This window comes from Dysidea avara, chromosome 6, assembly GCF_963678975.1.
Source record: "Dysidea avara chromosome 6, odDysAvar1.4, whole genome shotgun sequence".
NCBI lineage: Eukaryota > Metazoa > Porifera > Demospongiae > Dictyoceratida > Dysideidae > Dysidea > Dysidea avara.
Window position 1 is genome coordinate 23,912,446 of NC_089277.1, and position 11,032 is coordinate 23,923,477.

The 11,032-nt window shown below is 37.4% G+C and overlaps 3 protein-coding genes and 1 long non-coding RNA gene across 4 annotated transcripts; 2 read left to right on the forward strand and 2 right to left on the reverse strand.

The window, feature by feature from the left end:
• Nucleotides 1-296: 296 nt before the first annotated feature.
• Nucleotides 297-2,968, reverse strand: LOC136258625 (general transcriptional corepressor trfA-like). Its single transcript, XM_066051963.1, has 5 exons — nucleotides 2,674-2,968; nucleotides 1,866-2,139; nucleotides 1,590-1,812; nucleotides 805-1,417; nucleotides 297-568 (listed from the first exon to the last, which is right to left on the reverse strand). Exons 1-5 carry the CDS (start codon nucleotides 2,771-2,773, stop codon nucleotides 300-302), a joined length of 1,479 nt encoding a protein of 492 aa, XP_065908035.1. The 5' UTR covers nucleotides 2,774-2,968; the 3' UTR covers nucleotides 297-299.
• A 1,705-nt stretch (nucleotides 2,969-4,673) lies between these two features.
• On the forward strand, nucleotides 4,674-5,418 carry LOC136259342 (uncharacterized; the record flags this gene model as incomplete). Its single annotated transcript, XM_066052837.1, has 4 exons — nucleotides 4,674-4,686; nucleotides 4,733-4,903; nucleotides 4,969-5,133; nucleotides 5,189-5,418. Coding segments are annotated over exons 1-4 (579 nt in total), but the record flags the coding sequence as incomplete, so codon positions are not given.
• A 656-nt stretch (nucleotides 5,419-6,074) lies between these two features.
• Nucleotides 6,075-7,543, forward strand: LOC136259343 (uncharacterized). The gene is made up of 2 exons (XM_066052838.1): nucleotides 6,075-6,318; nucleotides 6,764-7,543. Exon 2 carries the CDS (start codon nucleotides 6,938-6,940, stop codon nucleotides 7,541-7,543), a length of 606 nt encoding a protein of 201 aa, XP_065908910.1. The 5' UTR covers nucleotides 6,075-6,318; nucleotides 6,764-6,937.
• A 132-nt stretch (nucleotides 7,544-7,675) lies between these two features.
• On the reverse strand, nucleotides 7,676-10,784 carry LOC136258617 (uncharacterized). The gene is made up of 3 exons (XR_010702883.1): nucleotides 10,624-10,784; nucleotides 7,831-8,002; nucleotides 7,676-7,781 (listed from the first exon to the last, which is right to left on the reverse strand). It is a non-coding gene; the product is annotated as an uncharacterized lncRNA (long non-coding RNA).
• Between the last annotated feature and the right edge of the window lie 248 nt (nucleotides 10,785-11,032).

Below are 11,032 nucleotides of genomic sequence, written 5' to 3' on the forward strand. Positions count from 1 at the left end.
CTCCTTATGTAAAATCTATTCCCATAATGTGTATATTGAAATTCCCATTTCGTAAGTTCTATTCCCATCATGGGTATATTAAAATTTCCGTTGTGTAAAGTCTATTCCCATAATGGGTATATTGAAATTCCCATTACATAAATTCTATTCCCACCATAGGTATGTAGGTAGGTTTCACTGTACACGAAATAGCAGATACGGAAGATAACTGTATAATATTATCATACATGTATATGTGAAGAGTACAATCATAGATTAGAACAATACACATGTAATCAAACGTACAGCTAGTCTCTGAGTCAAAAAGATTCTATTTCCTTTAGTACATCCTCTCTACTTAGGTTATTAATATCGGCTTCATCTTTAACACTGACAACACCCTCTCTCAAGAGTAGGGAAGCAAGCGGAATTATTAGATCTTTTTTGTCACATTTAGAAAGGTTTTTCTTTTCCTCGCTGGTACAGTACAGTCTGGCAGCAGAATACAGTTGGGATCGTGACACATTCCTTATGTTGTTTATACTAAATGCACAGAAAATGACAGCTGTGGCACTCTGCTTAGTCAACTCTATAATTCAGAGAAAAACACAAAACAGACAGGATAATTTTTTGGTAAGTAATTGTTAATTGTAATGTACATGATTATATCAAGTATTGTTATAATAATTGCTTAAAAATTATGTATCTACATGGTTGAAGTGAAACATAAACATGCAAATGTTTTCACTGGAGTTGATTTGCATTATGCAAAGTATAATATGCCAATGAAATTATTTAAGCACACATGTATCTACATAGACATACCAGGTGGCAATGTCCTGCCTGCAGTACTAGTGGGATTGTCGGACACCTTCTTACTCTTTCCTTTATTCGTACTCCCATTTGATTCCTCACTCTCCTCTTCACCAGAATCTGAGAATACATCACTGGGTATGACAACCTTAAGCTTGTCATGTGACAATGTCCTGCCTGCAGTACTAGTGGGAGTGTTGGACACCTTCTTACTCTTTCCTTCATTCTTACTCCCATTTGATTCCTCACTCTCCTCTTCACCAGAATCTGAGAATTTGTCACTGGGTATGACAACCTTAAGCTTGTCATGTGACAATGTCCTGCCTGCAGTACTAGTGGGAGTGTTGGACACCTTCTTACTCTTTCCTTTTTTTTTGCTCCCATTTGATTCCTCACTCTCCTCTTTACCAGAATCTGAGAATTCGTCACTGGGTATGACAACCTTAAGCTTGTCATGTGAGTCATGGGTTTGTGAAGAAGACGCCTTATAATCATCAGGAAGAGTGGCCTTGCTGGTTGACAATTCTGCAACCCTTTGTTTTCCACTATCATTCTTTACTATTTCGTCAGCATGCTTAGTAGCAGATCCTTTTTCTTTCTTAACTCTTGACCTCTTTGCAGGTGGCTAATACAGTATAACAATATACAATATAAGTATAGCATGTGTAAAAGTATGCATGTGTTACAGTAATAGTGTGTTAATTTATTTTGTTTTATTATACAGCCCCCTGTACTGGAGAAATATATGCTACTGCACATATATGTGCAAGCATATATTATGGTAGAATGTGATTTACCTTTTCATAATCATAGCCCTGGTTAATCTGCCTCTTCCTCTCACGGAGACAATCTTTAATGTGTTGTCTGATGGCCTCTTCACCAAAACCATCCATTGAATAGTCTTTTGCAAGCTCCTTTGCAAAAGCAGTGAGCTCTTCTTGCAATGCTTTATTGTTGCGGAAACTAGGAATATTATTTCCTGGCCACTTCTCTGCAGCCTTTGTGGACACCATGTTTCTCCTAGTAAATAATCAGCATAATTAGGTAATAGTACAGCCACTTGTACCACTAACTTCATCAAGTACATCCGTTTATCCACATCTTTCATACTTCTCATGGCATGCAACGTTAGTTTAGAATTGCGTGTTAAGTTTTTTCCTACTGGGTCTGCTTTTTGAGAATTTGAGGTTGCTGGGTTTGTGTCAGCTGAAGAGCTAGCTTGTGATCCAGCAATGAGTTTGCGAAGTAACAGCTGCTGCTTCAGAGTACAAAGACCACAAGAATTCAACATCTCCATAGTAGCACAGCTCCCAAGCATCAGTAAGGTTTCCCCATCAACTTCTTTCTCTAGGAGATGATGAAAAGACAAAGTAAATATAATTATATACACACACGTGCTAAATACAATATTGTTATTCACAAGTATGTTATATAAGACTTGTACAAGTAGCTTACAATTAAAATGCATGCTCACTATGTCCAAGATACAACTAAAACCAAACAATGTAACAAAATCACCACCATTTGACCAGTTAATGTTCCACCAAGAAACTTGGACAACTCTTCAATTCACCATACACACTATAGGGTACAGACTTAGGTTCATAGTTATAGGTTTTTCATTGGTCTTGTCCAGGGTTGCTAGCTAGCTATATAGTGTGTATGATACTTGAGTAGAGGATTGCCAGAAGAATAACTAATTTTCAGGACAAGAATGAGACAAAATTGCTAGCAACTAGGCCATATAATAAGTGCTACAAATATATAGAGGCACAACAAAGACAGCATAGGTGACAACAAGTAATACATAGTTTGTGAAGTGTGAGCAAACAAAAATACCAACACCTGATATGTGTTTACGTACAGCAACTAATTCCATACCTTCAAAACGCTTCACAACATCATCACTGAAGTGCTCACTAGCCCATCGCGCTGTCTCCTCACAGGTCCAATTAGCGATTTCAGTCTCATTGCTCGCCATAGATAACGGTGATGAACAACGACGGACGGCTACAAATAACCAGGGCTCAGGTGGCAGACAGTAGCTAAACAGCTCAGGTTTTGTATTCAAAGTATCGTCCTACTTGTTTCTCGAAACCCTCGTCGAAAACAAACTCGTTAACAAATAGATCCTGGAGCAAATCACTTCTCACACAAATGAAAGCGTGCGCCTCCGCGTTCAATGGATCCGATTGGATAAAGTTATCCATTACGCAATGCGCGCATAGTATTCCCTCCATTTACTTGCCGCGAAAAGAGTCGAATGGATGGATGGAGTAGAAGCGAAATTACTTGCTGTAACTGCGCAGCTTTGAGCTATATTCATGTCCACTGCCCTTGCTATCGGTGTAGAAAGAAAGCTGTTTCTAGGTCAGTAGAGTACCGCCATTGGAAGCAATCCAAATTGCTTTCCACAAGCCAGACTTCCACACTGGACATTGCTATGCTTAATCCCAATGATGTCAGTACGGAAGAAAGTCCTATTGGTGAGCCTTTCTACATTAGCTACCTATACAACTAGCATGTTGGGAGGTTGATACCGTAAGGCAAGAAAATTTCGCGGGGTTCAAATTTTCGAGGGTCCCCTTATAAAAAATTTACAGAAAACGTATTGAGATTGATGTCTAAGCCATGAACATTTGTTCCACGGAAATTACTGATTTAACCTCATTTTGGCATTCCTTGAAAAATTTTTGCCTTACAGTAATTTGCGTGAATGTGTAGCTACATGAACTTAAATCATAGGTGATGTAGAAATTAACAATATGGAAACAGAAATGGATGAAGTATGTAATGAGCAACCTGTATCAAGAAATGGGCAAAATAGTGGACTTGTTTGTGACAATGGGGCTGAGCACAATATAAGTGACCATAATATGACTGACGAGCTTGACAGAAATGATTGTGGATCAAATGAATCAACTACTCATAGTGATGATGCTGAAGTTGTACAGGCAGTACTGAAAGCTTTTGGACTTGCTGAAGAAATGAGTGCGTCACAGAAAAACTTGATGGAAATAATAGAATATGGATGTGACTTATACTGTCAAGGGATCACAGAAAAACTAAATAGGTGGCCAAAAAATTATGCAGCTTGCTTACAAGTTCTAAGAAATGCTGGTTACAAAGATCCAACCATATATCGGGTATGTTTGAATGAAGCTCACCCTAATTTATGGAGCTGCATTAAAGATCAAACTGCAAATTGTCAGTATTGTGGTCAACAAGGGTCTATAATGTATTATTACTTAAGCTTAGAAGACAAAATCAAAAGGTGGTGTTCAGATGAAGAATTTTGCTACAAGATGACAGCACATTGGAGGGAACGTGTGACATGGATGAACTCTGGATATTCAGACAGTTGGCTAATGAATGAGGCATGGCACGGAAAAAGGTAATAGCCATTGTTTTAAGATATATGAATTGTATGCATGCAAGTTGTCTGGTATAAAACTTGAAGACTCAAAACTTAGCCATGTGTTCCATTTTTAGGCCATTTTATCTATTGATTTGTATTACTTTATTACCACATTAATTATTATACCTACTTTTAATAAATTTTAATAACTATGTTCTTTTTTGGATATATGTAACACAATTTTAGGTTTGCTGAATTGAGTTGGTTTTGGGACTTGCGTCAACAGTGGATGCTCCCATTTAGATGCACTTCTTGCAAGCATGTTATCAGTACTGATCACATCACCAAGAGTCTAGGCCAAGAAGGTTTTCATGGGCAAGCAATATCTCTGCTGTGTCCCCACTGCTGCAGTCGAGTTGAACATACACTTCATTATGCCACTGGTGACCCTCGTAATATAGCACTTATTGCACACTGGGATGGCTGGCAGCCATTTTCTACATCACTGAAGCATAGCTGCGGTATGAATTCTACTAGTTCAAGTGACAATATTTTGCAACCATAAAAATATTGTTTTTTTAGGATCTTTTGAAGTGAAAGTAGCTACAATTACTAAATTGGAGAGGTGCAAGGTTAATGAAGTGTATGTTTGTGGGTTTGTGCCGAGCTATGCTTTGCCCAATCGAGCACCATGGTCATTAGACCCATTTTTGGACCCACTCATTACAGAATTGGAAGATGCTTTTATTGATGGTATATATAATTATTATTAATAAAGGACATACATATTGTATATATACCAATTATTACACGTATAGGTATTTCAGTCAACTATTCTGCAACGATTGGGGGCATTGAAGTTGGACCTGCTGTAATTCGATGTATTTTACTATGTTGGACTGGTGACCATCCTGCCCAGTGTGAGGTTGGAAAGTTTTTAGGAACAGGTGGTGCACATCCTTGCAGACGTGATAAAGTAGAAGGTACTTAGTTTCACCTAGCTTATTATATCATCTTATTTAAGTAATGTAAGTATAGGAGCTCGATCCAGCAGTGGGAGCAACCAGTTGTACTACGGAAATTACCGTTTCCATTACCGTCATCAGTGGCTGCCAAGAACATTGGATGAGTCGCTGCCAGACATGGAAGAGGTTGATCAGGAAGATAGGGTAACTGTGAGACATCAAAAGGCTAGCGAGAGTGGCTTCACAGGAACATCCATTTTGCACCGCCTCCATGTACTATACAATTTTAATATCTTGGAGGATTTTGTATTCGATGCAATGCACACTATCCTTTTGAGGAATATTAAAAGGCATCTGGATTATTACAAGGAGAATGGTTTTTTTAAATGATAATGTTGAAAATGGTTTAGGCAATATTCCATGGACTGCAGGTACTTATAGAACTTTGATACATTAGAGAATAGTGGTGATGCACAGATATAAAATTGTTTATAGATATTTCTATCAACAGATAAAATAATATTTGATGGCCATACAAAAAATTAGATTGGTTACTTTTATCAGTTGATGTCATTAAGTAAAATGAAAGCATCACTAGAGTATCTCAACTTTGGCTGACAAGTTTCTGTGTGCATGGATTTTTATCATCTAATTCAAAACTACACGTTTACTCAAACTATATGGCCTGTAGCTGTTTGTATATATTTTTTTAGAATTGAAGGATGGACGTATACCAGAAGGTATCACACGAAGAATGGGGTTCTGGAAGGCTGAGGAATACTTAAAGTTCACATATCCAGCCTCAGAGCATATTCTTGGTGGAGTGCTGCCTGAACAACATTACAACACCTGGATTTTGATGGTCAGGATAGTTGAGCTTGTGTTTGGATGCTGCAGGAATGGGTGGACCCCAGAATTAGTGGAACTGTTGAAACAATTAATTTGGCGACATACGAAGGGTTAGCTAATTGTACTATTTCCTTGCACAACCTCACCCATTTGCCTGATGATATTGTACGACATTCTAGCCCTGACAATTACTGGTGCTTTGTGTTTGAGCGAGCAGTACACAAGTATGTTGAGAAATCATCAAATAATAAAAATCTCGAGTATACATTTGCCAAGGCCGAATGTAGGAGGGAATTGTTAAAATTTTGCCAGTCTAGGTCATCTGAGGCAATTGAACAGCATCAACCTGGGAAGGTAATCAATTTTTCTTATATTTATAGTTATATTTACGTGTATTATGTATATTCCATTCAATTAGGTCAGGTAAACTTGATAACTTATCTCATTGCCCACAAAATTATTTTGGGATTCACATTCGGTCTAGGGCATTTTTCATTGTTCATTATTGAAGAAAGACTCCACAACACTACAACAAGAAGCTAACTGTTGCTATAAAGTACTCTAAATGTTAGTACCTCCATTTTAGCACCTTTGTTGAACTGCAGGGACATTTCATGTGCTGTAAAAATTAACGATAGTTAGCTCGAGCCAGCTTTCTTTATGTGATTTAATATTAGCAATTTGAGGTTGTAGGGAGTGGGGATGAGAATAAGTAATCAAGTAAGTGAGTAAATGCACATATAAAAATATTTATCACTTAAAACACATTGTATTTACATATGCATATACAATTATGTAGCTCCTTCATGCAAAATCTCTGGCTGAGGCAAGAAACAGGTATAAAACTGTCACTTTGCCAATATTACTTGGTGGGAAGAGGCAAATTTTAGTCAAGCCTTCTGACATTTTATCAGTTGGTGAAATCAGCTTTGTTGATAGTGATCAGGATAGGATTGCCATATCTTGTCGAAGCATGTTGATGAATGCTCATGGGGTTAATGGAACCTTATACAGAACTGGAGAGCATATATTATTGAAAAATGATGGTGAAGACTCTGTTGTCAAGGCAATTGAATACTTTGCCATTTACAATTCTGGACAGCATTACACATTAGTTAAGGGGAATGTATACCAACTTGATGGCCATGTACATAGTTACAGTGGCAGTTCAATTGTGCTGCCAACTACAATAAACAAAGTGTTCCCTGCATCTAGTGTACTAAGAAAGGTCATGCTTTATCCCAATTCTGTAGATACTCCAGAATCATTTGTACTAATAGACCACTTAAGACCAACGCCTCCAATATGTGTAGATGATGTAATCGTTCCGGTATATCCAGAGGAAGGAGACATGCTTAACGTCAGAGGTGAAACTGATGAGATATGGTTTGCCCATGTATTGTCTAGTGATGAGAGTGTTAAAACAAGCAAGGTACATTTTTATGTTGAAGACCCTCGTGTATCTAACAAATACATTCGAGAGAGCATTGGAAGAATGTCAGTAGAGACAATACATTGGGATTCCATTATTCAGATTGCATCTGGGCAATGGCATGGTACATCTTGGCTTAAACTATAGAGTGATGATATGTACAATCTGAAGCTTATTTTTGTATGGTAATTAGCAATACCGTGACATGTAATCAAGTAATATGCTTACACTCTATCTTATTGCTACAGTTAAATTCTTATAATTATTAATTTGTATATGCACATATATATAGCATTAATAAATAAACTAAGCATTAATAAATAAACTAGTGTCCATTTGATTCTACTTGGGGTACTTAGAGATGATGAGTTACTCTCTAGAATTCCTATGGATATAATTACATGAAAATAACAAGGAGAAAACATCCTGACCACCTGGTAGACTCCTGTAAGCGTTTGAGCGTAAATCGGATGGTTGCAGGTTCGAGGCCACCTAGGTCCAGTCATCGATTTTTTCTCCTTTCTCCAACTTTTCAAACACCTTCTGTAGCTAAAGTCTTTGAGCAGGCTGTAGGACCAGGTGTCCTACAGACCTTCAGCACTTGTGCTGTAAAGCATTAATAAAAATATATATATATATAATATGTGTAGCTGAGAAACAAGACAATTTAATATAATTCACATCAAATTTAAACTATAACAACTTTCATAATATCAAACCTGTAACATTCACTGTCATGGTTCTGAGGATTCCCATGATGGGTATAGAACCAGTAATATATTTCCTCTTCATGGTTTTAAGAATTTCCTGCATTATTTCCCCTTCATGGGCTTGAGGATTTCCCTAGAATCTGTATTATTTCTCCATTACGGATTTGAGAATTCCCATGATGGGAATAGAGCCTGTAATATTTCCCCTTCATGGGCTTAAGAATTCCCATGACGGCAATAGAACCTGTATTGTTTCCCTTCATGGGTTTGAGCATTCCCATGACGGGAATAGAACCTGTATTGTTTTCCCTTCATGGGTTGTAGAATTCCCATGATGGGAATATAATATGTATTGTTTTCCCTTCATGGGTTTCAGAATTCTCATGGTGGGAACAGAACCTGCATTATTTCCCCTTCATGGGTTTGAGAATTTCCCTTGATGGGAATAGAATCTGTATTATTTCCCCATCACCTGTAATATTTCCCTTTCATGGGTTTCATAATTCCCATGACAGGAATAGAATCTGTATTGTTTCTCCTTCATGGGTTTCAGAATTCACATGGTGGGAACAGAACCTGCTTCATGGGTTTCAGGATTTCCTTAGAATCTGTATTATTTCCCCATTACGGGTTTGAGAATTCCCATGATGGGAATAGAACCTGTAATATTTCCCCTTCATGGGCTTAAGAATTCCCATGACAGGAATACAACCGATATTGTTTCCCTTCATGGGTTTGAGCATTCCCATGACGGGAATAGAACCTGTATTGTTTTCCCTTCATGGGTTGTAGAATTCCCATGAAGGGAGTATAATCTGTATTGTTTTCCCTTCATGGGTTTCAGAATTCACATGGTGAGAACAGAACCTGCATTATTTTCCCTTCATGGGTTTGAAGATTTCCCTAGAATCTGAATTATTTCCCCATTACGGGTTTGAGAATTCCCATGATGGGAATAGAACCTGTAATATTTCCCCTTCATAGGCTTAAGAATTCCCATGACGGGAATAGAACCTGTATTGTTTTCCCTTCACGGGTTGTAGAATTCCCATGATGGGAATAAAACCTGTAATAATTTCCCTTCATGGGACTGAGGATTCCCATGACGGGAATGTTGAATTACTTTACTCCCTTCATGTGTATTCTCTATTCCCATTATGGGATTTTGTTGCCATGATGGGAATTAATAAATTCACACCCTAATCTGATATATATTCCCATGATGGGAAGTATTTTATCATGGGAATATTGTAAATCCATTGATGGGAATTTAAGATTTTTTCCTGTGTAAGTTGGCAACATTTTTTGTCCTAGGACGTAAACTAGGAAGTTAAATTAACATAGTGCTTCCTCATGATCATACTGCTCCCATATATGTAGGTGAACATGAATGATTACAAAACAGAAATTGCTCTTCATAAGGAATGTACTGGCCATGGGAACCAGATTGTTTAGGCCGTTTTTGCAGCACTAGCAATATGTTTCCGTAATTCTGGTCATCTACAGAGGTACGTAAAATGTACACTGTGAAAAAGATAGGATATAAGATGGTATTTCCAGTGGCTTATTGAATACAAATAAGCCTTAATATATTATACTCATGTTATATATAATGCATACTATACTAGTACATATATGGTTTCAGTATATTTACCACATTACCTGAAATAGCTTATATCAAATATAAGCCCACACTATACCATCACATATATGGTTTCAGTATGTTTAACACATTAACTAAAGCCTTATGTGAGATTGTTAGTATAATACAAGTTATACCAAGCTTTTTTGTATTCAATAAGCCACTGGAAATACCATCTTATTTCCCTCTTTTTTCACAGTGGTATAAAGCCCAATTTGTATTTGTTTATTCTTATGAAGAGCTCATCAATGGAGCTACAATTTTAATATTACTTCAGTATGCCACTTACTGTAAAGCCAAAGAAGCATCGCCTGATCAGAGAAAAGTTATTAAGATAGGTCTTGGTTTGGTTGCTGCTTCATTGAATTTTCCAAGCCTGTGACAATCCCTGATAGAACTTCGTTCAAGTGGTAAATCTGTTTGGGAAAATGCTAGAGTAATGTTAGTCAAATCCTGGTCTAGTCTAGTTGGTCTGTTTGTATTTGGAGGAGACTCCTTAATTCCGTACATTACAGCTTTTACGTAGTCCCTTGTGGGTGTGGCCCGAAGTATGGACAACAATGCAGCAATGCTGAAAATGTCAATGTTGAGTAACCACTGAATCTACCCAAGAATTCACTGGACTTGCAATGATAGAAAAACTTTAAGAATAGGGAGTACAATTACTTCACTGGAAGTACAAACATAAACCAATCAATGAGCCTCAGCCCATCACCAACTGGAAGCTACATAATAAAATCCCCAGTTGGATAACAACAAATTCTGCCCAGAAAACAGAAAGACAGCAGCCTGGCTATATATGTGTAGTAGACTAAAATGCAATCATTCAGTAATTCTCTATATATATATGTATGTACGTACGTAGTGTAGTGTACCTTCTTGATCATTTGCTGCCAAACTTTTGTGGGGTACTTCCGCTCCAACTCTGACTGTGACAATGGTATATCCCGTTTCTTTGTAAAAGGAGCTTTACAAGTCGGGCACAGGGAGTACCGAATATGGCACTTGCTGGTGCAAGACTGACATGTTTTGAGCATCGGAGCTAATTATCAAATATACATTTTATAAATATGCATTAAAATACAAAATTTAAAAGGGGACAGTAATTACTGGAGTTCGCAGTAATTAGAGGTGAACCGATATACAGTACATATTGGCACTTATATGACATTGGTTATTGGTAAAAAGTTGACTTTGTAGCCAATATTTTACTATAGAGTTCTATTGTGTATAAGCCTGGCATTACCAATGGCCAGGGTTCAATCCCCAAGTTAAACTTGTTTA

What these genes read in the sequence shown, in the direction of transcription:
- LOC136259343 (XM_066052838.1), top strand. Translation starts at nt 6,938, where the DNA reads ATGTTGATGAATGCTCATGGGGTTAATGGAACCTTATACAGAACTGGA.
- LOC136258625 (XM_066051963.1), bottom strand. Translation starts at nt 2,773, where the DNA reads ATGGCGAGCAATGAGACTGAAATCGCTAATTGGACCTGTGAGGAGACA. An exon ending in AAACGGATGTACTTGATGAA is followed by an intron (nt 1,813 to 1,865) that starts GTTAGTGGTACA and finishes ATTATTTACTAG; the next exon opens with GAGAAACATGGTGTCCACAA. An exon ending in AGGGCTATGATTATGAAAAG is followed by an intron (nt 1,418 to 1,589) that starts GTAAATCACATT and finishes ATACTGTATTAG; the next exon opens with CCACCTGCAAAGAGGTCAAG.